Source organism: Podarcis gaigeae (assembly GCF_964106915.1).
Source record: "Podarcis gaigeae genome assembly, chromosome: 5".
Classification (NCBI taxonomy): domain Eukaryota; kingdom Metazoa; phylum Chordata; class Lepidosauria; order Squamata; family Lacertidae; genus Podarcis; species Podarcis gaigeae.
In genome coordinates, this window is record NC_139681.1 from 81099230 (window position 1) to 81126131 (window position 26902).

Sequence of the window (26902 nt, forward strand, 5' to 3'; positions counted from 1 at the left end):
AGTGTGGGCCTTTTGGTTTAAAGAACAAAGTTTACCGACACTGTCAGCCTCTGTGAAGCAGGCAATACTTTTTGTGTTCTCTCATTAGTCCATCAGTCTCAGTGCTGAACAATCACCATGGCAACTCACCCTTAAATGAGAGGGACAATTAACCATGTAAGAGCCACAAAGCAGATGAAAGCTGAGATAAGAAGAAAGTTACATTTAGATGTGTTATTACACCTCAGGTTCCCTTGGCTGGAGTTTTCAGTTTTGTACATTTGCATAGGCTAAAAGGCTAACTGAAAGTTTCTATTATTATTATTATTATTATTATTATTATTATTATTATTATTATTATTTGTACAGTGGTACCTTGGGTTACCTACGCTTCAGGTTACAGACTCCGCTAACCCAGAAATATTACCTCGGGTTAAGAACTTTGCTTCAGGATGAGAACAGAAATCGAGCTCCTGCGGCACGGCGGCAGCAGGAGGCCCCATTAGCTAAAGTGGTGCTTCAGGTTAAGAACAGTTTCAGGTTAAGAACGGACCTCTGGAATGAATTAAGTAAACTCGAGGCACCACTGTATATAGAAAGATGATGTGTTGCTGTGTGTGTGTGTGTGTGTGTGAGAGAGAGAGAGAGAGAGAGAGAGAGAGAGAGAGAGAGAGAGAGTTAGTTAGTTCATGGAATGCCTTCCAGAAAGGTTCACCAGGCACCAGTGTTCCTTCATTTCAGGCATCTGGTGAAACACTTTTTATTTGCTCAGACATTTTAAGTATTATATGTGCTGTGGCTATTTTTAAAATCTCTGCTGGGTGCCCCTAATATGCTGATCAATTTTATGCATTTCTTATGTTGTTCTTTTACTAGATTGTCCGGGAATAATACTTTAATGAAAATTTACATTTTTCCTTTTTTTTGTAAACCCAGCACTCCCCCCCCAAACCCATCCAACATACCACTTGAAAACTGCTGAAGGTCTGGGTGGGTCTGCTTTTGTAGCAATTGACAGGTGCTCTGTGATTTTTCATTGTGTTTTAATTGCTTCTTTTTATCTTGTATATTGTATTGTTGTAGTACAATTTGAATCCCGTGTAATTCACATGGAAATACAATAATGTACAATATAAGAAAGAAAAGAAGCAATAAAAACAGAATTGAAATTAATAATAGATATTTAATGTGGACGAGAAGCTGCAGACCACCAGAATGCAGCTTGTGGACCACTGATGGTCCACAGAACATAGTTTGGGAGTCCCTGTTATAAATATATAGGTATTGAATGTTTGGCCCCTAAGAAATTCAAAGGTTACCAGAGCATAATGGGATCAAGTTGTGAGGGTGTGATTCTGACATTGCCTAGGAAAACACATGGACATCCCCAGTTGTGTGAAAGAAATGTTGGCAGAGCTGGGAGAAGTAGCTAGACGAGAAGAACATGGCCTACTGCACTTCATTCCTTGATAGACTTTCCCAAGTAACACTTGCGTACGGCACCACAATATTATTCCTTAACAATATAAATCTACAAACTCCATACACACAAGCAAGAAATGAGTAATACTTCTGCACTTCAAAAAGCAAGGTTGCATTTTTGGACCCCCCATTTCTTTAACTATTAATGTCCTTTCTCAACAGCGGGGTTGGGAAGAAGAGGTATGGCACTGAATTTTACAGTACATTTACATTATAACAAGTTTATAGAAGCCTCGTAATTCACCGTGTATTTCAACAGAAGTTTGGACTGCTTCCAATTTAATTTTCTGAAGTTGGAGTTTGCAGCTGGGTCACTCCCGGCATAATCTAGGAGATGTATCTCCTAAGGCTGTGAATTGGAACAACAGCATCTCAGCTGTAGCCTGTCACCAGGAGCCATCATTTACGGCACTTGAGGTCTCAGGGCAAAACATCAAAATCACTTTATGTGGACACAGCAACATGGCTGGCTTCATAAATTTTGTTGCAAGGAGCAATAATCAATACTTCATGTTTAATGATGCAAAACTGAAATTAGTATAGATTTTATGTCTTCTGCTGTTCCAAATTATGCAAATTTTACTAGCCCCTTTTGTAGTTGTCCTATTACAGCTTTCCATAAAAAAACAAGCCAATAATATTTAATCGAATGATTGAATGGTCCCAAAAATGTTGCAGACATTTTTTAGAAAGGGTTGTTGTTGTTTTTTGCTAAGTCTTTACCCCTAGGTTAATATAAAATGATGTCAAACACATGCACAAAATGATTTATGTAAGTCATGTAGGTTTTGTCACCCTTGGCTATATATAAAGTCAATTGTAAATTGTTTCCACATTCTAAATTACCTTATGTTGCTTTGGGATACACTGAAAACAAAATTGACCGCTGGAGTGCTTTGGAAAATGAAAAAGGTTATCTTTTAGAATCAAGTACTATAGGCAAGTAATTTTTCAGGAAAACTTGGGGAGTTTTCTGAGTTTTACACATGTCAAAAAGGAGAAACTATTTTTGAGGAAATCTGGAAATGGAAGATGAGTTTAATGACTGGGCTCCTTCAAATGGCTTTTAAATTGGTCTGCAATGGTAAGTGTTTAAAATCATCTTGCAACATTTCAGCCATTTGATGAAGTGGTTAGGGGGTGCGTCGTTCAGAAAATGAGAAGTTGGAAGATGTTTTTTAACGCATCTTGACAAATCTACTTTATACCTGATATATTGTTGAAGTATTGATCAGTGTTTCCAAGTTGATGGGAAATGAAAGTTGCATCATTAGTAAATTTGTGGTGCAGTGTCCATTTTTAATTTCTGAAAATTCTGCTTCCCCACAGCAGGAACTTAAGACTGTGTTTTGTTTTGTTTTGTGGTAGAAGGTACATCTACTAAGTTTCATAACACTGTAACTTTGCAGTCTCATTGGGTTGGGTCCAGGCTTTGCCTTCTGCAGATGAAAAGGCTCATTCTGTAACAGATGACTTTTGAGCCAGCGCAGATATCCTGCAGCTGGAGGAAATGGCTCACTAGGTGGGCAGAACTGCTTTGCTAGCTTCCCAGCAGATGGCTTACTGTACCTTACTGGGAAGAAGAGGGTAGAGGCAAAGCAGTGGGAAGGTTGGCATGGTGAACACACACAAGCAGAGTCATCAAGTAAGCCACTTTTTTTGGGGGGGGGACTTTTTTGGATCCCCTCCTGTGCTGCCCCCACAATCTTCCAGAGGGTTCCTTAACTTTCTGGAACAGTGTAGAAGGTGGAACTGGAGTAGGCAGGAGAGGAAAATTGGCAAAAGTTGGTAAACCTCAGTTAACCAGGGAGCAGCACAAGAGTGGATAGAATGTTGGACAGAGTACGACGTGGGTTCAGATTCCTGGTCAAGCTCCCTCCTGGTGATCACAGCAAAGCCACTGGAAGGAGGCCAGGTCTTCAGCACCATTAGGCTAAAAATCATGAAGCTAAAACCTTTAGCCCCTGTAATCCTCAAGCACGGTACTTCCACCAAAGGCACACTGGAATGAAATACCTTCAGAATTTACTTTAAAATCAATTGTAACATGGCATAATATCCCCCTGGGAATGGAATTCCAAATGGGGGCCAGCCCTGAGAAGGCCCTCACCCTGATACTCATTAATCTGTCATCAGCAGCAATAACAACTTGTGCTGCAACAAGCCCATTGATGTTTAGTATTTTCTACAGGCGCGGGTGGCGCTGTGGTCTAAACCACAGAGCCTAGGGCTTGCCAATCAGAAGGTCAGCGGTTCGAATCCACGCAACGGGGTGAGATCCCGTTGTTCGGTCCCAGCTTCTGCCCACCTAGCAGTTTGAAAGCTTGTCAAAGTGCAAGTAGATAAATAGGTACTGCTCCGGCGGGAAGGTAAATGGCGTTTCTGTGCACTACTCTGGTTCACCAGAAGTGGCTTAGTCATGCTGGCCACATGACCCGGAAGCTGTCTGCGGACAAACGCTGGCTCCCTCGGCCTATAGAGCGAGATGAGCGCGCAACCCCAGAGTCGTCCGCAACTGGACCTAACGGTCAGAGGTACCTTTACCTTTACAGACATTAAAGGAGTAGCTCCAGTATCAGGTGACCTTTGACTCAGCCCTAACCTAAACTGGCCCTTTACTTGAGAATGCAGAACACAGGTATGTTTGAGCTATGGTTCTCCTTGCCAACAAATCCAAAACTTTATTTTCATTCCCAGATTTATTCTCAGGTCAGCTTTGGCGCAACGTACAATGCACATTTCCTCCTTTTGTTTTTAGAATGATCTTAACCTTGTCAACTTTGAGGGGTTTTTACCTTGTAAACTGGCAAGCAATTCACCCTGAGCCTCACTTAGCTCCGATTGACCTTTGTCTTTACATTACATTCTAAAACTAATGAGCTAAAGGAAGATGTGAAGCAATGCCTCAGCTTCTTAAATTGCCTTCAAGTCCACTTCATGTTAAATTAGTACAGGATTGATACACAGTAGAGAATGGCGAGATATATTAAGTTAGAGATGATGTGTTTGTTTTCTAGTCTTATCTGGGTTCTTTGAGCCTTTTGTGGTTTGTTTGTTTTTGCCTGAATAACTTTTTATTGTGTTAAATCTGAGTCTAGAACTTGCTGACATGAAAAGCATGTCAGCAAAGGTCCCTTCACACAGAAAGATGCATTTCTCAGGGACAAGTAATTGCTTTTCATATCAAGGGCAGAGCCTATTTATATGTTTTATCCCTCTGCTTTTTTTGTTAGGCCAGGGGACTCTTGTCCTGCTATTAATAATCTTTGCCACAGACTTTGCTTGGCTTTTCTTTGCCTTCCCTTTCCTCTGCCTCATCTTTGCCTCACTGCACCACCTTTGCCCTCCCCACCCCAATTAATGGGCATCATGTAGGCGACCCTTTTCTCCAGCTGTATCTCATATTAACCGGATGGGGCAATCCACTTAACCTGAGCACAAGAGGAGCCCTGCTGGATTGTACCAAATGTCCATTGATTCTTCACAGGGTAGCCTTCACAAAGCCAATAAGCGGGACATGGAACTAATAATATTTTCTTACTCTTCGTCCCCAGCAAGTGACGTGTATGTGGGTCACCATCATGACTAACAGGCAGATAGACCTGTTGTCCATGAATTTGTCCAATCCCTTTTAGATCTACAGCTTTCCTCTCCCACCAGCAAAGGTTGCAGCTGGAACTAGCAGCCATTGCATGAGAGGCAAGGAGGATGAGATTGCTGTCTGTATCACCATCATCATTACCTGCCATTTACCAGCAGGTCCCAGGACATGTTGCAACAAATTAAAGTTCAAACAAAGTACAGTCGTGGAAATAGGGTCGATACTAGTTGTGATGCCTATATTGTCTGCAGCATCAGAGGGGGTATAACTCTATATATCAGGTGTTGGGAATCAAATATGAAGAGGTGGCTGTTGCACTCATTCTGCTTGCAGGTTCGTAAAGGCATTTGGTTATCCTGAGAGCTGCAGTGTCTTGCTTCAAGACAAATACCGAGTAAATCAAATTAATACATTGGCATCTTTTATTTTTGTCCCACTACAGGAAGAACTCAAAAAGCTGCAACATATATTGGAGCAAATTAGTGATGGGAAATATTTGCTTGAAAAGTAAGTACTAACATATTTGGATTGCCACCACATAAAAACCTTGTGTAGATTTTAATGGAGACTTTTAGGTTTGTTCAGCTTTAATGAGATCGCTCATCTAAAGTTTTGTTGTCATCCTGCACCCATTTTCCTGGGAGGAAGCCCCACTGAACTCAACAAGACTTACTTCTGAATAGACAAGCAACATGCTATTAGTCAAATCAGTGGGATAGGAATTCATTTAGTTTTAAGCATCTTGCTTTATTTTTAATACAATTCTAAATTGAGCATCTATGTCTCCATCTATCTGCATGTTTCTATATCCTTTATGTAGCATCATCTAGGTGTCGCCTTTTATAAAGTATAAGAGGACACATCCTTCTTACAACCTATACATTAATAGAAGGCAGGAAAGGAGGGGAAATGAAGGCAAGAAAATAAGGGGGAAGAATCAGCAATTATTTCAGTTAGGTACATTTAGGCACCACAGCACCCTTTGTCACCTCCCATAGTGCCCCGAGGCCTCTTGCCCTTATGAACTTTATCTTTTGCTCTCTCTTTTTTAAAAAGCTTTGGGCAGTGGCTAGGCTTTCAGGAAAATAAAGAATAGCCCTCTCTAGCTGCCCTACTTTCTTCCCTTGCTTTCCTTTCAATTTTTAATTTACTTGTAGAAATTATCTCTCTTCCTTTGTTTCAAGATCTGGAAGTGGGTGGGCGATTGCGTAAGTGTATGAAGACATCAAACAAAATATTAAAATACCATGTACATGTGGCCCAGAGGTATTCTTCTTTGGGAAGGAAAGCAAGAAGGCAGGGCATCTGGAAGTCAATGTTTTGCTGCCCAGCTGCCTGGACTGCTTGAAAAATAAATAAAAAGAGAATATAGGGAATGCAAAAATCACACTGCTGTTGAGTGGTAATTTGGGGAACTGGCAGGGGCTGGAGAGTCTTTGGGGGACATCTTTAGGGGGTGCCTGTTTGGGGAGGGGTGATTTGCCTGTTTCAGTTTGTTTGTTTTTTGCCTTGGGGCCTTTTTGAGGAAGGGGGTGGATGGTGGGTGTTTCCTTTGAGCATCACCAGCTTTCCTTCTCAGAAATGTGTATTTTGAAGTGCTTTAGAGAGGGTAGTATCTGGGGCTCAAGCCCAACCACTACCTTGTACTTATTTTCTTGGGAAATGTGTCTACAAGCTCGCAAAGATTGGGCAGGATGGGGGCGCGCCGCAGTAGGATATATGAAGTAGAGCAGGCATGGCCAAACTTGGCCCTCCAGCTGTTTTGGGACTACAATTCCCATCATCCCTGACCACTGGTCCTCTTAGCATGATGGGAGTTGTAGTCCCAAAGCAGGATGGTGCCAAAGTATTTTGAGGAGGGACCTGAAGGAAATAATAGAAATGATATAATGGAGGCATTGTGGGAAGCATGAGGAACAACAAAGGAGAAAGAGTGAATCCTTTTGAGGTAGCAGGAGATCTTCAGGCGTCTGTGGGAACTTGGTGAGCAAAGGTCACACATAGGGAAGTATTTCAAAATGCAAGCAGAACAATAAGAGAAAGCAAAGCTATGAAGGGTTTTGAAGGCAAGGACGAAGAACTTACATGGAATTGGGAAAAGGAGCCAGAGTAAGGATTAAAGGAGAGGTCAGAGCAAAGAGAGAAGTGATGAAGATGATGATCTACCAAGTAAGGTAAAGGTAAGGTAGAGGACCCCTGGACGGTTAAGTCCAGTCAAAGGTGACTATGGGGTGCGGCGCTCATCTCACTTTCAGGCCGAGAGAGCCGGTGTTTGTCCACAGACAGCTTTCTGGGTCACGTGGCCAGCATGACTAAACCACTTCTGGCACAACAGAACACTGTGAGTGCCACAGCAATACCTATTTATCTACTTGCACTGGCATGCTTTCGAACTGCTATGTTGACAGGAGCTGGGACAGAGCAACGGGAGCTCACTCTGTTGCGGAGATTCAAACCACCAACCTTCTGATCAGCCAGCCCAAGAGGCCCAGTGGTTTAGACCACAGCACCATCCGTGTCCCTACTGATCTACCAAGTACTGTTGCATGAGCGATAATTGCAAGGGTTAAGGCATTGGTGGGAAACTTCTGGACCTCTCATTAGGCTCATTAGGCCTGCACAATTTCCCACAAACCACCGTTACTTGCCCCACACCTTTATGGTGTGCTTCTTGTGCCACTCAGCTGATTTTGAAGTTTGAAAGGTGTCTATCTCCTGATGTCATTATGGTGGCAGCTGATTGACAGGTGGGTGGTCCCATCCATCTGTCAAAGTTGGCCCACAGAAGTGAAAGGTACAGAAATCTGGCCCACCAACCTTGGGTTTCAGGCCCCAACCTTGGTTAATTTTTGTACAGTTTCACAAAGCACATCAATTGCATAAGAAGAGGTATGGTTGTTTTCAGCTTGAAGAATGTGGTGCTGGAAGAACCAGCAGCACCAGAAACATCAAGAAAGGAAGTCCAAGCAAAGGTAAATGCTTTTGGCAGCATTTTAGGGCAGCCTAGCCTTAAGATCTCCAGCAACACTTCCCTCATCGGCCCCTGTGTCTTCTCCAAAGGAGACCCATTTCAGAGTAAGCAGCTGGAGCATGTTCTCTTTTAAATGGATCTATGTACTTGGAGACTTTACAAATGTCATGGTGAAATAGATTTTAATGGATAACCTCTCTTTTACAGCCATCAGCTCGCTATGGATGTGGAGAATAATATTGAGAAATATCACATTAATTTACAGCCCTTGGAATCCAAAGTGAAAGTGTAAGTGATATAAAGTCTACTCTTTTATGTTTGCTTTAGAAATGCAGCAACATTGCCGGAGCTCTAGGGAGATGCTTTATTTGGCTGATTGCCTTTGATTTTTAAGTGTCTTCATTCTTCTTCCTTACACGTAAGGTGAGGATTAATCTAACAGGAAAAGGTAACAAGAGCATATTTGATCCCTTTAAATCATATAAACTGAAAATTACTGTGGAGTGCAAATGCAGTACAAAAGCCACAGAGGAAGTTTTGCATGGTACATTTTGTTTGCTGGTTATGAATTCCGAGGGAAGATGGAAGGGAGTCAGCGTGTTACAAAAAAGAAGATAGGTATTGATGGTGGATGCCAGGTGTTTTGTGGCTGCTGAGAGGCTGATGTTACATTATCTGAAAGCTTCTCTACGGTGGTCAGATGCAAAAGAGGCCAGGGTATAAAAAAAGTTGCATACAAATGTAGAGCAGGGGCCCTGAAGTCATTTTATTTTATTTTTATTTATTAAATTTGTATACCGCCCTTCATCCATAGGTCTCAGTGTGGTTCACAACATAAAATTGCACAAAGTGCATAAGGAAAATAAGGGGGGAACCCCAGCAGCCACCCCCTCCCGCAACACATTTAAAAGGGCGTCAAACATCCAAAGAAAAATGCTTTCATCTCATGCCTAAATGTGTATAATGAAAGCACCACAAATGGGGAGCCATTGCAGAAAATGTCCATTCTTGTGTTGCCACTTTCCAGACCTCTTGTAGAGGAGGCACATGAAGAAGGGCTTCAGAGAATGATTTCAGGTTCTGGGTAGGTCCTGAGCTGTTTAAGGCTTTATAGGTCAACACCAGAACTTTGAATTGGGATACAGAAGCAGCCCCCCGGGTGGGGTGGAGCCACTATGCAAACCTCTCATCAGTTGCCGCAAGTGATTGAGGTGAGGCATCAGGGAAGTCAGTGTGGTGCAAACACACCAATGGAGACAATCTGGCACTCTTGCCAATGTGTTGACCTCCCTGCCATGCCACCCTTTCTTCTCCTCTTCCTGGTAAGCAGCAGTGACCCATCTATTGGGAAGCTAGCATAGAAGCTCCACCCCACCTGGCAAGGCACTTCTGTGATGATGCGTATTTATAACCAGCTTTTCAGAGAAGACAGTTATCACCTGAATGGCAAAATGAGCAGGCACACAGATCTACATTTCTAACTGCAGCTGTACATATAAATTAGCATATGCAATTTTGATGTAAATCTGTGTCCTCCTTTGACCTCTTTTTGGGTGTTTTATAAGTTACTGGCTGACTACGCTCTCATCTGCCCCCGGAAGCCTTTTCTCCCAGTCCCCAGAATACACTCCCTCCCTTTCATTTTAGCAGTGGTAGGGAAGGTAAAAAGGTTTTCATCCCCTCCCTTCTCAGATGCTCCAGCACACTGATTAGCAATGTTCAGGGTGGCAGAATTGATTGTATCTGGGGATGCAACTCTCAAAAAAGCTGCTAAATCAGAAGCAGATAAGCCACAGGTTGAGCCATAACTCAGGGACAGAGCACAGGCTTTACATGCGCAGATTCAAGGTTCAGTCCTCAGCATCTTTAGGTAGAGCTGGGAAAGACACTTCTCAAAAACCCTGGTTAGCTTCTGCTAGTCAAGAGTAGACAATGCTGCTTGATGGGCCAATGGCTTGATTTGGTGCAAGGCAGTTTCCTTTGTTCCTTCGGAGAGCATTTAGCATCTTCCCCGCTCATGAACTTTTGCTCTAAAAAATAGGTCTTCGTCTTCCCAGCTGGAAGGGAGAGAACAGATGGGTGCTTAAGCCAGGAGTGGGAAACATGTGACACTCCAGAAGTTACTGGACTCCAAATCCCAGCAGCCCTGACCAGCAGGGCCAATGGTGAGGGATGATGGGAGCTGGAGTCCAGCAACATCAGTGTGTGTGTGTTTGGGGGTGTGTGTGTGTGAGTTTCCCCACTCTGGCTTAACTGGCCTCTGGCCTGTAGTCTGAGCCTCAATTTGACTCTGTAAGACTTGCCAAAGATTTCTTCTCCTAGGTAACCTTTTCCATTACTAAACTGAATCCAACTTTCAGATCAAAAAGCTCAAGCTCAAGCAATTTAGCAAACGTTAAAATACTACTAGAATATTTATGGGACATGAAGATTTCAAATTAAAACCAAGTGTATGCCTTTTAGTGAAGCAGATTGTAGGTAGATGAAAGAATACGAAGAGTTTAAGTAGGGTTTGGATAGAAGCTAGTGGTGTGGATGTGAAAATTCTAGATCCCATTTTAGAAATGTAACTGCCTTTACTTTTATTCTCTTTAACTGAGTGCCTTCTCCATACTGAAAAAATCAGTTTATCGTTGATGCATATATAGTTGTGCACTGCAATACTTACGCATAAGAACCCCAGAAGATCAGACCAAAACCCCATCTGGTCCAGCATCTAGTCCTCACTGTGGTCCACCAGATGCCTGTGGGAAGCCTGCAAGTAGACCTGGCTTTCCCAAACTTGGATCTCCAGCTGTTTTTGGATTACAGTTCCCATCCCTGCTCACTGGTCCTGCTAAGCTTGGGATGATGGGAGTTTAAATTTCCAGTTTAAATGGAAGGAGCTCACCCATCACTAAATGGAAGTAACACATGGTTTATTCTCTAAAGGTAGAAAACAGGTTATATTCCTTCCATCCTATAATACTAGTACTAATAATTTATTTATATGCCGCCCATCTGACTGGGTTGCCCCAGACACTCTGGGTGGCTCCCAACAAAAAAATAGTGTTTGGTTTTGTGTTGTGTTTTTACTAAGACCTTGGGATGATGCAAAATATATTGGCCTTTGTGGAGTAAAGAGCTTAGGTGCTTAGTCTGTATATGCCAAAGAGGAGGAGGAGGAGGAGGATTAAAAAGAGTTCCGAAGTATATAGAAAATAAAATAAAGAATTGACACAAGAAATTGTAGATTTGACCAGAATCTCAAGGAGTTGTTGTCTGGGATTTTGTTTGTGTATGAATCTCTTCCCTCAAAACAACCCAAAGCAATTTAACAATATAAGCATCAATAATATAAACAGACATAGAAACAATTTCAAACCCAATACAGGTGCCAAATGGGATTTATACAGACATTCTTCTAATGAGCAAATTTTATCTGAGTTAACTATTCTAATTTGAAAGCTAATTTATTTGATATTACACTGCCACCTGGTGTCAAACACATAGTTGTAACCGAGCACCTTCTCAATAATCCCTTTTTTTAAAAAAAAAGACTGTATTGGAAACCTGTTTTAAGATTGTGCATATCAAAATGTAGCAAATGCATATATTTTCCATGGTCTGTGTTGCATATTCCTCTGGTTCCAGAGTAGCTGTGTTGCCAGTTTATTTCAGCAAAAACAACAAAGAGTCTTGTGGTTCTGTAAAGACTAACATATTTATTATGGGATACACTTTCATTGACTACATTCTATTCATCAGATGTCTGAAGTGTTATCCCAAGTTATGGTTGTGTATTCACATGTTGGGGGGGACTGTGAGCACTGAGGTCAGAGGGAAATAAAATATATAACGCCTAGATGGTGATAATTGCATTATTAACAGGGGCCATTCACAAAATCATTGTTGCTGATAACAGACACCTTGGCATTGGTGAGCTAATTAACACATTAATACACCTGTGCTTATGTCTATGTATTAAATAAGATTGTATTGGGGTCCCCCCCCTTAATCTAAAACAAATCAAGTTGCTTTGTACTCTTTTTAGAAAAGCAGTGTGTGTGTGTGTGTGTGTGTGTAGGTAAGTGGGTAGGATTGGGTAACCAGATAGCAAAATATGGAATGGACTTGTGTGTCACAGTCCAGGTTACAGGCAGTCGGAGTCCTGGCTTGGTACGTCGGGACCAGGATAGAGGTCGGGAAGCAGGAATCAGCAGTCCAGGGTCAGCAGTCCAGGGGTCAGGAAGCCAAGAGTCAGGAAACCAAGAGTCAGGAAGCCAAGGGTCCAAGAGTCAGGATACCAGGAGTCAGGAAGCCAAAGGACAGCTAGGTGGGCAGTGTGTTGCTGTGGCAAAGAGCCAGAGGGAAATACTGGTCTTAAATACCACCAGGTGCTACAAGTCTTCACCTGTGTGGCCGTGCCTTGCCCTTCCAGGCCAAACTCAGGAAGGCCCCAGTCCTGCGAGGCCCTACCAGTCACAGGGCTTGGCTCCTGCATGCACTCCTGACATTGTGCACCTCTAATAGCTGTGCAGAAGAGGAAATATCGGCAGGTGTAACTTATTGCAAAAGCTACAGTTGCTGAAACTTCCTTTTCTGCACAGCTTTCAAGGGGTGCAAACCCTGTCCTCATTTCCTCCTGGCTACCCTTGTGTGGGCACAAGTGGGGCTGGAGTGGAGCAGCATTGCTTACCTGGCTTCCCAGTGCGAAGGTTGCTGCTGGTAACTGAGATGAGAGGGAGGGGAGGTTGATGCAGGTGCAGCATCAGAAGTGCTGCTTTGGTTCTGCTACTGTGGCTGCACCACGCTAACCCTCTTGACCCTCTGACCTCATGTTGGGAAACCAGGTGAGCCATTCTACTCCCTACCACCAACCACCACTGGCTAAATGTAAAGCTTAAGAAGGATGGGGGGTGGGGTTGGTTGGAGGAGAGAAGCGAATAAGTTCCTGCTCTTCCTAATTTGCTTCCCCCCAACCCTCAACATGCCAAATTCTGTCTGTTAGATTTCGTATAGAAATTGACAAGTTGATCAGTGGTGCGTGGTCAGTGGAGTAAGGGATCAAGGATAGTCCCCTAAATGTTCCTGGCAAATTTGAGTATTAAAGTATTAAAGCCTAGTGCCTCCTTACCAAAGCCTGGGAAGCTTCTGTCTGACTTAGGGAGGGAGGTGCGATGCTCACGCACACAACATTGGTGCCCCCCCTCAAATCACCCTTGAAAGTCACTGCCTCTGGCCCTAACTGCTCCCCTATGAAGAATTCCACCACACGCCACTGAAGTTGATACTTTACATTATTGTTTTAAAACTTCATAAACTAGATGTAGGGATATCACGGAGAGTGGGGGGTGGGGTCCGGAAGGAGCACACTCCCCCACCCGCAGGCAGCATCAGTCTGCCTGCACGAGTGACCCTGGGGTGCGAAACATGCTCCCCCCCACGGAAACGTCTGATGAACATTGTGGCCTGTATCTAACCTTTTGCGGTCTCAGCAGTCTGCCGTGCCCTGTCTGTAACCCTTCGTCCTTTGAGACCCTTTGTCTCTTTCTAGCAAAACATTATGCAAGGGGAAAGTGATGTGTGGAAACAAGTGCCAAAATAACTTTGTGCCACCCCTTGATCTCGGGATTGGAAGATTTGTAAAGGTCACAGCCCAAAACGTATCTGCTTGATTTCGCATGTGTGTATCAATAAAAAGAGCTTCTGCGGGCTTGGCAATTAGCGTGGACCTGCATTGCTCACTTGATGGTCAACATCTGTATCATGCCTTCACTTCACTAGACAAGCAACACAATCCTATAAAAGTCTTTTTTTAAGGAAGCCCCATTGAGTTCACTGACTTACTGCAGGTAACTGTGCAGAGGTCTGCAGCCTGAAGTGCAGCCTGCACTTAGCTCTTCCCTTGAAAAGAAACAAGCAGGCTGCAGTTGGGGCTGGGTTTGTACCCTGTGTTTTTGGGAAAGCATATATTTGAAAGTCCAATTTCAAAAGAGAGATTTGAAAAGATTTTCATTTAAATTCCAACACTGTGCAAAATTTCACTCTGGCTCTGTGAGATTACCTTCTATCAGGCCCCCGTTGGAGGGAAATATTTCAGTAGTGCTCGCATATATAAGAGGTTTCTCTATTCACCCATGTTTCAAATTACATGCAGCATTCAGAGAGCATGGCGTGAATATCTACAGCGTCAAGATTTACAGAGCCAGGAGCATCTGGAGAAGCGCAGTCCATCACCTCCTTCCTTGTCATCTGACAAGATGAGCAGCTCAATCAGTATGAACACCTTTTCAGATGGCAGCACCCCTGTAAGTAAAGTTTTCCCCTTCAAAGGTTGTTTTGCTAAAATAATAATAATAATAATAATAATAATAATAATAATAATAATAATAATAATATTTTTTGCTAATATCACTGCTCAGAAATACTGTCAAGAATCTCTTTGTGTTTCCAGGCCACTTCTCATTGTATGTAGGCTCTCAGATGACTCTGGTAGCTCTTTGCTCTGCCTGAGGATTTTGCAAAGTCTAGCATCACATTTGAGCTTTGAACTAGTTGCAGAAGCATGAGAACAGGGAATGTGGATATGCTCGGTGCGTTCCTGTTGTTTGTTTATTGTGCTTACCTCTGTTTCAGTCTGGAAGAGTAACTGTTAGATTTGCATTTATTTATGCCGTGACTATCCAGACTCTGGTGAGATAGATCTCTTTAAGCTTTGGGTTCCCATTGCAGCACATGCAAAGGCAGCTTTGTTTCTCCTCAGTGACTTTCTGCTGTGATCAAATTATCTGGGAGGGAAAAAACCCTTCCACTATTTACAAAAGAATGGAGGGATATTTCTTGGGAATGAACTGAAGGTCAAATGCAAAACCTCTATTGGAAGCAGCTGCTTGTGAAAATGGGACCATAGTGGCAATACAAACTAATACTAACTTATATTATTTGGAAACCATATGCCCAGATGGTAATGTGGGAACCAGCTTTAAACAAATGTTTATGTTACTTAGACTATTAAGTCTAAGGGTAATACTGCATGTAATGTATGCATCTATACGCCTCAGCTACACCCACATCCCCGGGAACTTCTCAAAACTAAGCCTCATAGCCATGTAAATGGACCAATCTTTAGGAGGGTGTGGCTCAAAAGCGAAGGCATTAACCTTACTTGCCCACGGTGATCGTGATAGTGACATTTCAGTCCCCTGAATCTGGGAAGGTTATGTGATTACAGTTCGCAGGCTTGTTTTACTGCATGTCCTCACACTTAGCTGAGTTGGTAGAGTATGAAACTCTTAATCTCAGGTTCGTGGGTTGAAGCCCCGCGTTGGGCAAAAGATTCCTGCACTGCAGGGGGTTGGACTAGTTGACCCTTGTGGTCCCCTATGTTTCTGTGACTCTTCTGTGTCTCTATGCAGAGGTGAATGTTTTACTTACAGCAAGGATATTTGAGGTACAGCTGAAAAGATAGCAGTTTTATTTATGTACGTATTTCATTTCCTGCATTTTATATGCCTTTCTATCAAAGCTTTCGGGGGTTTTCTCCATTTAGAATAATGGCTAGTAAGCTAGCCAGGGGCCCTCCAAGTGCTTTTAGACTCCAACTCCCACCATCCCCAGCCAGCATGGCTATTCCTCAGGGATGGTGGGAATTTGAGTGCAACAACAAGAGCTAGCTTGGTGCAATGATTTAGAGTGTCGGACTAGGACCTGGGAGACCAGGGCTCAAATCCCTACTCAGCCATAAAGTTCCCTGGGTGATGTTAGGCCAGTCACAGTCTCTCAGCCTAGGCTATGCCACGGGGTTGCTGTGAGGATAAAATGGGGAGGAGAAGTACACCACCTTGAGCTATTGGAGGCAAAGTGGGGTATTAATATCATAATAAAAATATATGGAGGGCCACAGGTTGACTTCCCTTGGCTCCAAGGTTGAAAGATACAATCCAAAAAGGAAGAGGAAAATCAATACATTTGGGGACCAGTTGTTTCATAAAGGTACTGTAGGGCAGGTCAGATGTCTTACTTGTCCCTCTGTTGCAGCTGGGTGGCAATGTGATACCCTATCCCAGTTTCAGATCATAACATTTCTCACACCAAGACAAAAATGCATCTCTTGCCTTAGATTCATTGAACTATGGAGTCTAATGTTTGGAGGGACCATCTTGCATTTTTGGCAGTTTCCACTGGGAAGCCACAGGGAACACAGGGGTCTGCCTTATACTGTGTCAGGCCACTGGTCCATCTACCTCAGTATTGTGTACACTGACTGGCAGCAACTTCTACAGGGTTCCCAGCAAGGTTCTCAAGATGACGGGGATTGAACCTGGGACCCTTCTGCATGCAAAGCAGATAATCTACCACCAAACTATGGCCCATAGGAAGGAGCAGGAAGTCATCGTGGCTGTGCATATATTGAAGTTGGGAGAAAGGAAGGGATCCTAGATAAGTTGATCCATTCCTGGTACAGAAGGACCTAGATAGATAGATAGATAGATAGATAGATAGATAGATAGATAGATAGATAGATAGATAGATATAGATAGATGATAGATAGATGTGGAGCAGAAGTCATAGGGAGTGTTTGGGAAAGGGCCTGGAAGGGGGATCTCAGCATAGATGAGCATGGCAGGATACTTGCAAGGCGAGAGTGGCTTGCAAGTGGGACTGCTGTCTATGGTGCTGAAAGGATAACCAATAATTTGCAGTTTGCTTCAGTGGCTTCTTCAAGTAGAAAGGAACAGGTCATTTAGCTGGTGCAGTTTAAGGGTTTTGCCAGAGGGAACATCTCAGCTGACTGTCCCATGCCAGTCTTCAGGGGATGAGTTATAATGTTTCCTTCCACATTGCATCAAATGTTATGCCATGCTCTTCTTTCATAAATTTAGGGCCTGCTTAAACATAGCTATCACTATCTTCCTCTTTATTTCTTTCCCCCTGCAATTATTTATTTTATTTTATTTTACTTTTTTTAAAAGATCACAATTTTTTACTTGGTGAAATCTATTTAAGCCTCTTTCTGCTTAAATAAAATTGGGGTGCTTTAAATGCATTGGTATATATTAGACTGTGCTATTTTTTAAAAAGCCACAAGAGGTCTCTCTTCTACCACTCAGGAACAGCTTGGCTTTGACTGTAGTAAGAATCAGTTCACACTGGCAATGACAAAGGGCTCAACTCACAGCTATTAACACCAACTGGAATTTTACCAATGCCTTCAGAGGGTGATTTTTTTAATTTCAAATTTTTAATTTCAAATGTATATGTTATACATGTGCTTCTAAAATTCTTGCATGTTGAAATTTAATGATAGCTATTTGTGATATTAGGGCCCCTGGGTATTACCTTCCCTGGCTACCTCTAGGTAGACTATGGTGAAAAGATTTGTACTTTTTTTTCCCAGGCTATCCCTCTTGCTCCACTTTCTGCTTGCCCCTTCATTCTCACTATTTTTGATGTTCAGATCTGAGTGCCACTGCTTAGGAAGCCAAAACAACAAGGCAACAGGGAGATATCAGGAGGCTGAGGTGGGAATCTCAGGGTCTCCAGTAGTACAACAAACAAACAAAACAAACAAACCCAAAACACTGGGGGGGGGGGGAGGAAATGTTTAGCGGCGATGAAACCCTCAAAATGCCCACATGAAGATTGAGCATACTCATAGGTCATGAAACTATTTGTTGGCAGTGACAAATTTGGGCTCTCAAATGTCATTACCACCCAGTACGATGCTGAAATTTGGCACCCCCCGACTCTCGCACTCCGTTCTGCAGCAATGTTGTGGTGCACCCTGCAGCATGGCTTCCAGTGCAACCACATCAGTCGTGCTACCCCAAAACAGCCTCTGCTGTAGAGGGATGGAGTCTTACAGAAGAAGGCATGGCTGACTTACTGGAACAGTGAACAGGAGCACTTCGAACTACAACCTTTTATGCAGGTCCCACTTACGTTCCATATTCACACCTGTCTCTGTGGCATCTGTGGGGTAGCTTATTCTGAAGGCTCAAGTCTACCCAGTGAACTTCCAGACTATGGGAGAAGAGAGTGCTGGGCTGTCTGCCTAGCATCTCTTGGCCAGGGATGGGGAACCTGTGTCCCTCCAGATGTTGTTGGACTCCAGCACCAATCATCATCCCTGACCATGGGTACTGCTAGAATCCAACAACAGCTGGAAGTTCCCCTATACCTGCTTCAGACAGTGGAATGGACTCCCCCGGAAGGTGGTGGGCTCTCCTTCATTGGAGGCTTTTAAGAAGGGGTTGGATGGCTATCTGTCAGGGATGCTTTAGTTGAGATTCCTGCATTGCAGGGAACTAGATGACTGCCAGGGTCCCTTCCAACTCTACAATTCTATGATCCCATGATTCATAGAATCATAAAATCACAGAATTGTAGAGTTGGGATCGTCCAGTTGCTGACTTCCATGTGGTCTCAGTCACCTGCTGAGAAAAATAACTCCAAAGGTACTAGGAGAATCATGACAACCGTGTTGATCAGCTTCTTCCTTAATCCCTTGAAATCAGTGGCTCCAAGTCATAATTCAGTGGGCTGACTTGTGGGCTAGTCAGCCATATCACAGCTTTCATTTGGGTGGTTTTTATAAGAGTTTTTAAAGGCTATTAGGGTTTCATGAGCTGGGGAGAGCTACTAAAATTGAATTTCCCCCTAGCCAATATGATGTGGCCGACATGCAATCAGTCATTTGATCACTGGTGCGTTATCTAGAGTGATAGGGATGTTCCCTCTGGTGATGTGTTGCTTGTACATCTTCCAAAAAATAAAATAGAAATAAAGGAGCAGCAGTGATTTAGTATCTGTTTCTTAGCCTCCAAACAGCAATAGGGTTAGATCAGGTTTTCTTTAAAGCTGCTTGCCTCTCTCTCTCTCTCTCTCTCTCTCTCTCTCTCTCTCTCTCTCTCTCCTCCTAAGCTCTTCCACCTGATAAATCAGCAATAGTGTCCCACTGTGCAGACATATATAAAACATTTTTGGAGGCACTGCCTATGCTCAGACAAAACTGATGCAATCTTTGCTATAGAAGGTGATGCTTCAGACTTGGGAATTCATGTCATCTTTGAAAAGCTAGAAATGCTCTCCCCATGCAGACAACTGCTCGTGTCACCCAGTTCTTTCAAGACAAAGAGAGTCACCTGTTAACGGGTAAGAGACAAATCATATGGTAAGCCAAGCATCAGGTACAGAGAGGCTTGTCATCACCTGCTTCGCGCATTATGAAAATAGGTATACATTGTGTTTGGCAAGTACTTACAGGCATTCTTTAGAACATGTGAGAATCGTTTTTCAGATTGCAGGGATTTTCAGCATCCCTCAAAACTCGAGGGACAGAGCTTACCCCCCATATCTCCTTATCTGGCCATGCAATTTTTAAAAAGACAGAGATTGATGCATGACAGATATAAATACACTGTACAGACCCCAGCTGCTACTTTCTCTGTGGTTTGAATCAGTACCTAATGTATGTGTGCTTAGAAGCATTTCGTTACTTTCAGAAATGCAACTTGCAATCGGGGCCGGTTCCCCCTCAAGTAAGCTGATCAGACAGTGGCCCTCACTTCCTTTTCCTTCTCTCCTACTAAGTGGTGGGTGCAAGGTACCCAGAGGTACCTAATGGGGTGCAGAGACAAGCACATCTGCATAACTTGGGAATTATTAATCCCCAGTCTCTCCACACACCCCTTGCTTCTGGTCTCAAACCTGTTCACACTCCACTAGTTGAGGTTCTGAGGTTGAAATTAAAGGGACTGATACTAAAGAACTGAGGGGAGACGTGGGGTTGCGCAATGAAGCCAGAACTGTGTGGGAGGAGATACTTGCCTATTTGACCTCCTTACATATATGTAATGTGTTCACGTCAGGGGAGGGTCCAGTACTAGAGGCGGCTGATGTCCATTTGGACTGGTGTGGCAGAAGACAAGGAGCCCAAGCAATAGGTGGAACCAGAGTCACTAACACAGAGAGACAACTAATTCCCCACCCTCTTTGTTGTGTTCTACAAGGGCAGCACCAACACTGAGAAGGAGGAGGAGGAGGAGGAAGGTGACAGGCAATTACATCCCCTGGATTGGTTAAAAGTAAGAAGGCAGGCACTTGTGGGCTTGCTGAAGTTGGTGGGTTAGCACCAAACTTGCCACCACTGTCCAGTAAGATGTTTTTCCTTCCTAATTCCTGTCCAACAAAGTCTGTTGGTAAGGTCAGGGTCAAATGCAAAGAGACAGGTCACTTCTTTGGAAAAGCTGCATTCTATTGTGAGACACAGGAAGGCGACAGGAAGTCTTAAAGCTCTTCCTTTTTCCCTTCCGTGTGTTTGTTTCTGTAGCCTTTGGGCACAGTTGCTAAAGCTTCTTGTCTCTGTGGCATTTCAGCTCCTGCCTGCAGGTGTGCATTGTCCCTCCCTTGGCTTGCTGATGAGTAGCAGATGGTAGGAAAAGGCTGCCATTTATTTTCTCAAGCCCTGACATCTTTGTCCTCATTCTTCCTGGCAGCAGGTTTTGTTGCAATGAGAGTGGAGAGTTGGCTCCAGTTTTTTTTAAGGAACGCTAATCACAGGTAACATGTACATGAGAGAGTACTACTCATGTAAAAAAACCAACACACACAAAAACTAACCATTGTTCCCTAGCTAGAACTTTACCAAAGACCATGTCATAAAACTCAAGGATGGGAAAGTATATTCAGTCCTAAGGTCATATTTCCTTTTCCAAGGGCTACATGCTTGTTGTAGGTGGAGGCAGAGACAAAAGTGGGCAGAGCAAGAAATGTGAATTTTACCTCTGCAGAGCCAGCTAATTTCTGCTACAGACACACACACACCCCTCTCTGTCATTCACCCAGGCTTAAAAAGAAACATTACCCATTAAGCAGTGTGGTACAGTGGTTGGAGTTTTAGACTAGGACAGGCATAGGCAAACTCGGCCCTCCAGATGTTTTGGGACTACAATTCCCATCATCCCTAGCTAACAGGACCAGTGGCCAGGGATGATGGAAATTGTAGTCTCAAAACATCTGGAGGGCTGAGTTTGCCTATTCCTGGACTAGGACCTGGGAAACCACAGTTTGAATCCCCATGAAGCGCACTGGGCGACCAGTCGCAGTCTATTGGCCTGACCTACCACAAAGGGTTCTTGTGAGGATTAAATGAGGAGGGGGATAAACTGAGCTCTGTGGAGGAAAGGTGGGATATAAATGTAAGAAATAAATAATAAACTTATTTTTGGCACCCTTCTGTCTTGAGGGGTTAGCAGCAGCAAAATGACCTCCTCGGGGTACAAGCCTGGGCAGTGTGTATGGAGGTCCTGGGCTGCCCAGGTGAAAAGACAGTCGTCCCCCCAGCCTCACTGATGTTGTCCTAAGGCAAGCAGAGCCATACGTGGCTTGGCTGTAGGAGTTGCTTGTAGGAGTTGCTTGTATAAGGAGCCATCCTGCCATATCGGGGACTTCACTCTGAATTTGTGTAGGGTTTAATCCTTAGCCTTTTCTTCTCCTTAAGATATCCTGCAAGGCAGAAGAGGTTTAGGATCAGAGTTTTCCTTCTCTTAGATGGGCTGCCTTCCCAGGTTGATGAGCCCCATCTGCCCCTCACTTCCTGCCTTCTTGACCATTGGCTCCATTATTGATCTCATCTGCTCAATCCACCTGAGCCTGTTTTTGCAAGCAGGGGAAGTTCCTAACTCACTGAAGATTTAAGACCCATTGAATACCCTCACCTGGTTTAGCTGGCCAGTCAAAGTTGTTCCTGGGGTGTGGCCACTGTTGCATGCTGACAGTTCAAGGTCATGTTCCACCCGGGTAGAAACTCTCTAGGAGCATGCAATGTAGGACTGGTAAAGGTTGTTGTCTGGGGGGGCTGGGAGAAGGAATGTGTCCTGTCCACCTGAGAGAGAGAGAGAGCCCTGAATTTGCCCCACACTGACATGGGCAGTACCCAGATAAGGATTCAAGTTGCTCCTTCCCTAGTCATCCAATTGATAACCTGCCCACTAATTTAGCTGAGAAGTAGGGCTGTGTACCTGCACATATGTTCTGCTTATGTGCTATATAGGCACGCATGTGAGAGAGTGCGCTGTCTATACCTAGTTAGGCCAAGGGTTAAAGTGGCACTCAGGCAAAGAGAGAATTATTCTTCACCATCATTCTGGTCACCTAACTTTTGATCCCGATCCAAGCAGCTTATAACATACCGGTAATTTGTGGGTCCTATAAAGCAATTGGCATACTGTAGGCATGCAATAAACATGCACTTTTATCTGCAAAGGCTTTGTCTCCTAAGGAGTCTCATGTCATGCAGATAGGTAGCCGTGTTGGTCTGCCATAGTCAAAACAAAAAAAATTCCTTCCAGTAGCACCTTAAAGACCAACTAAGTCAGTTCTTGGTATGAGCTTTCGTGTGCATGCACACTTCTTCAGATAACTGTATCTGAAGAAGTGTGCATGCACACGAAAGCTCATACCAAGAACTGACTTAGTTGGTCTTTAAGGTGCTACTGGAAGGAATTTTTCATGTCATGCAGCTATTGCACTTATTTATGGGGAGGTAGTAATTATGTTTACTGAACTTGTGGTTCCACGAAACCATTTAAAACCTAAATTAATCTGCTTCCTCCTCTCTCAGCATAGCCCTCAATGCAATGTTGGGGTCTTTCCCAGCTGCTTTATTTCCTTCTGTTAAAAAATTGTAATAAAGAGCCCAGCTAATTTGTATAAATGAGGTTTTACTTCATTGGTTTATAGTCTACATAGAGGAAAAGACTTAAGGTAGGATTATATTAAATTTGGGTTCTAACTAAATCCACATGTTGTATTTTATAAGCTAATCACTGAAGGCTGATTTAAATGCCCCCATGTTGTCATCAGTACAAACTGATTACCCATGATAGGGCTCCACGTGGTGAGGATAACATTTAGACGCTTTTTACTCTGTGCATCAGCTAGGGTACAAAGGCACAGTACCAAAGGTTATTCTGCAGCAGCTTATAGATGCAGCATATGGTGGGGTCAGCAGCACCTTTTAGAAATGGTAACCTTCTTCTTTCTTCTTTTGCGATCACTCATAGCCAAGTAAGATTGTCTTCCATAAACACGGTTTTAACAATGAGTCCGTAAGTGACTGTAGAGGCCAGTTCTGGATCCACACATCCTTCCACAGCGGGGACATTGGTTTCCAGGTGGGAGTTGATCATGGTGTGGATTTACCAAGCGTTCCTTCCTCTTAGCACATTTCTCCCTTGCGTCCTGAGTTCGAGTGTCTTCAAAGCCCATGACACCTTTGGTAAAGGCTGTTCTCTAACTGGAGCACTCGCAGGCCAGTGTTCCCCAGTTGTCAGTGTTTATACTACATTTTTAAAGATTTGCCTTGAGACAGCCTTTAAACCTCTTTTGTTGACCACCAGCATTATGCTTTCCACCAGCATGGTAACCACCAGCATGCTAGCACAAATGAATGCTGTTTGGTGGCTTCATAGGAGAGGCTTAACATTTCAATCACCTCTAAAATATCATGCATCCAACAATATTAAAGGAACCTGTAGATGTAATCCCAGAGGCTCTGTCTATATTTTTTGAGAATTCTTGGAGAAGAGATGAGGTCCCTCCAGACAGGAGGCAGGCAAATGTTGTCCCCATTTTCAAAAATGGGTGGTGTGAGAAATAAGACCCAGGTGACTACCAATCAGACAGCTTGATGTTGATAGCAGGAAAGGTCCCAGAACAGATAATTAAACAGTCAGCCTGTGAGCACTTAAAAAGGATGCTGTGATTACTAAGACTCAGCATGGGTTTCTCAAATAAAACTCATGTCAGATGAATCTCGTTTCTTTCTTTTTTATATAGAGCTTGGTGGATCAGGGGGATGCTGTGGACATAGTGTATCTTGATTTCAGTAAAGCTTTTGACATGATGTTTGCAGAGAAGCTGGTAAAATGTGGCTTGGACGAGGTAACTGTTAGACAGATTTGTAGCTGGTTAGCTGACCAAACCTAAAGTGTGCTCACTAATGGTTCCTCACATTGCTTTTTTTCCTAGAAAAAGGGTGCCAGTACTGCCCCCTCACATCAAAGCACCACTTCCACAGAGTGCCTGCTGATGTCCAAGCCACTTGTGCACTGACTTTTTTGTGAAGGGAGTAATTATATACACAAAAATCCATAGTGTGTGTGTAGTGGAGTTCAACATTGCTCTAGGATGAATGTTATGTGCACAAGCATTTCAGCTTGCCAGATGGAACATGCCCCTTCTCATCCCCCACAAGCTCTATTCTAGGGGTTCTCCTCATCTTTCCCAAGCTAATTTCAGGGGGTGCTTGGGGCAAAGGGGAGAAGCGTCATTGCCCAAGTGCGACTCCAGCTTCCATTGAATCATTAGGTGCTCATTAGGTGAATCCTGCCTGATATGTATAAAATATTTAAGCCACATGCTACACTATGCTTCTGAACCATTCTGTGGTCTAAACCACTTAACCTCATGTGTTTGCCAATCAGAGATGGGGTGAGCTCCCGTTGCTTTGTCCCAGCTCCTGCCAACCTAGCCGTTCGAAAACATACAAGTGCAAGCAGGAAGGTAAACAGTGTTTCTGTGCCCTCTGGTACTCGTCACAGTGTCCTGTTGTGTCAGAAGTAGTTTAGTCATTCTGGCCACATGACCTGGACAAACTGGCAACTGTCTGTGGACAAACACTGGCTCCCTTGGCCTGAAGCAAGATGAGTGCCGCACCCCATAGTCGCCTTTGACTGGACTTAATCGTCCAGGGGTCCTTTACCTTTACCTCTGCACCATAATCTTACATTAATATATAGGGATTTGTAAATGAAAATGGTTCACTGAGGACTACTTAGTGGGAATAACCTGCTGCTTATTCTTGTGGGAGTGGAAAGCCCAGCTGGAAATGAGAGATGACTTGGAGTATCTTAGAAAATGGCATGGCTTTCTGGCTGGAACTGTGAATAAGAGCAGTCAACATGCATTTTGTTGCAGGTCCCACTTGTAAATTTGACATCTTGGAAAAGATTTAACTTTCCACAACTCTGACTTTGGTAACTGCGCATACCATAGAAAAAATATTTCAGATTTGAGAGTCTGCTTGTACAAATCAAACATTAAGGGGTCTGGCAAGGCATCTGTTGTCTGGTCAGACAGTAGACAGATTTGATTTAAACCTAATGATGCTGAATAGCCATGACTGCTGCTTATTCGGAATAGTAATTCTATGTAATTGGTGTGGCTTCAGGTGATGCACTTGCCTGCACCATGCTGAGGGGGAGCTGCAAAGCAGACTGTTTCTCAGTTGGTGTTGGACAAGCAGTAGATTACGGCGCAAGAACACTTCAGACCAGACTGAAAATTGGCAGCTTTTTTGAACTCACACAGAATTCAGTGAACTGCAGCTGCCTCGGATGAAATGCTAAAAGAGGGAAATATCTTTGCTAGGCAAATACTCCTAAATGATGTAAAGGCACAGTATTGCATATACCAGAGAAATAAAATTACTTGGTCACGGGCGGTGTGCTTTTTAAATTCTGAACATGGAGAAACTGGATTATGTCTTACTTTCTGGCTGTTTATCATCATGTTTGGTACTTCTGCCCTTTATACATGTGGCCAAGGCACAACTTTTTGGCATCTTTTGTATGTCTTCTTTGCCTCTTTAACAAAAGGTTGCATAATTACTGGGTGTTTAAAAGCAATTAACTACATGCGGTGTATGACACAGGACTGCTGCCCCAAATGGCATCCCTGAGCTGACCTCCCACTGCAATGTTTTCCTTTGTCTCATTCCACTGCATGTTTTCCCTGTTTCTGCTCCACATAATTTGTTGCTGCTGACAAGGGTAGGGAAGCTCATGATGTAACATAGGAATGTATGGCTTAGCATTATGGTGATCAGCACTTGAATGCCACTTTTGATAATATCCCTCTGTTGAAAGAAACATGCAGTTCCCTAGCAATAAATATCAAAGTTGCAGCTTTTACCTTGGCCACAGTCCATGGCTTAGCTCTGATCTCTGTGGTAAGTGCTCTCCAATTCCCTGAACTAGGGGCAGTAGAAAAAGGTTTAGTTTCCTTCATAGTGCATCGGGGACACATTTGTTTATTTAACTAACATAATGCATGTAATAAGAATAAGAATACCACTTGGTTGTTAGACGTATCAATAAAACAGCTAAAAACATATATCTTTGTGATTTTTTTTCTTTCAAAAAATCGGAGATCAGAGTGGACGTGAATACAACAGGCAGAAAAATGGCTGGTCCTGTATCAGACTCCCAAAGCAATTGTGTGAATCCCACCAGCACTATCAGTTGCTTCCAAACGAGCTAAACTCCTGTTCAAAAACCAGTTGACTCTACCCAGACATTCTGTGTCTGCCAAAATCAAACTGGCACCACAGCACTGTTTCTCTCTCCCCCCTCCCTTTCCCCAACTGAAGAGTGCTGTCATCCAAAGGCAGGGGAGGGAGCATTCCAACTATCAAGGAACATTAATTTTCTTTGATTAAAATCCCTGAGCTCTCATTAGTTGCCCACCAATAGTCCCATGCACAGTAATCAAGACAGCCTCGTTCCTAACGATAATGTAATTGTTGACTGCAAAGATGAAATCTTTTTATTTGTGAAGTTTTGCGAAAAGCTCTATATGGTATCACAGTGACTTTGCTCCCAGTTCTTCTGACACAGAAGCTCTGCTCTAATTGTTTGGTTTGAATTCCAAGATTCCATCATGGAACCAAGATTGTGAGGAATGTGGCTGAGTGAGGTGGGATGAGAAGATAAATGGATCAGCAATTATAGTTTTGCTGAAAGATTCAGAGTGCTGAGCCATGGTAGTCTGTGATTGCTTATTTTAAAAGAAAAGCCATGATACTAGAAGAATCTTAAGACCGA

General features: G+C 43.4%; 1 protein-coding gene across 3 annotated transcripts in view; it reads left to right on the forward strand.

The window, feature by feature from the left end:
- LOC310844864 (schwannomin-interacting protein 1) overlaps positions 1-26902 on the forward strand; it is a 384519-nt gene that overhangs the window by 60773 nt on the left and 296844 nt on the right. For all 3 annotated transcript variants that reach the window (XM_083739577.1, XM_083739569.1, XM_083739579.1), the window contains exons 2-4: positions 5505-5569; positions 8241-8321; positions 14173-14323. In XM_083739577.1, the coding sequence (XP_083595703.1) occupies positions 5505-5569; positions 8241-8321; positions 14173-14323 (297 nt within the window). The remainder of the gene's footprint in view (positions 1-5504; positions 5570-8240; positions 8322-14172; positions 14324-26902) is intronic.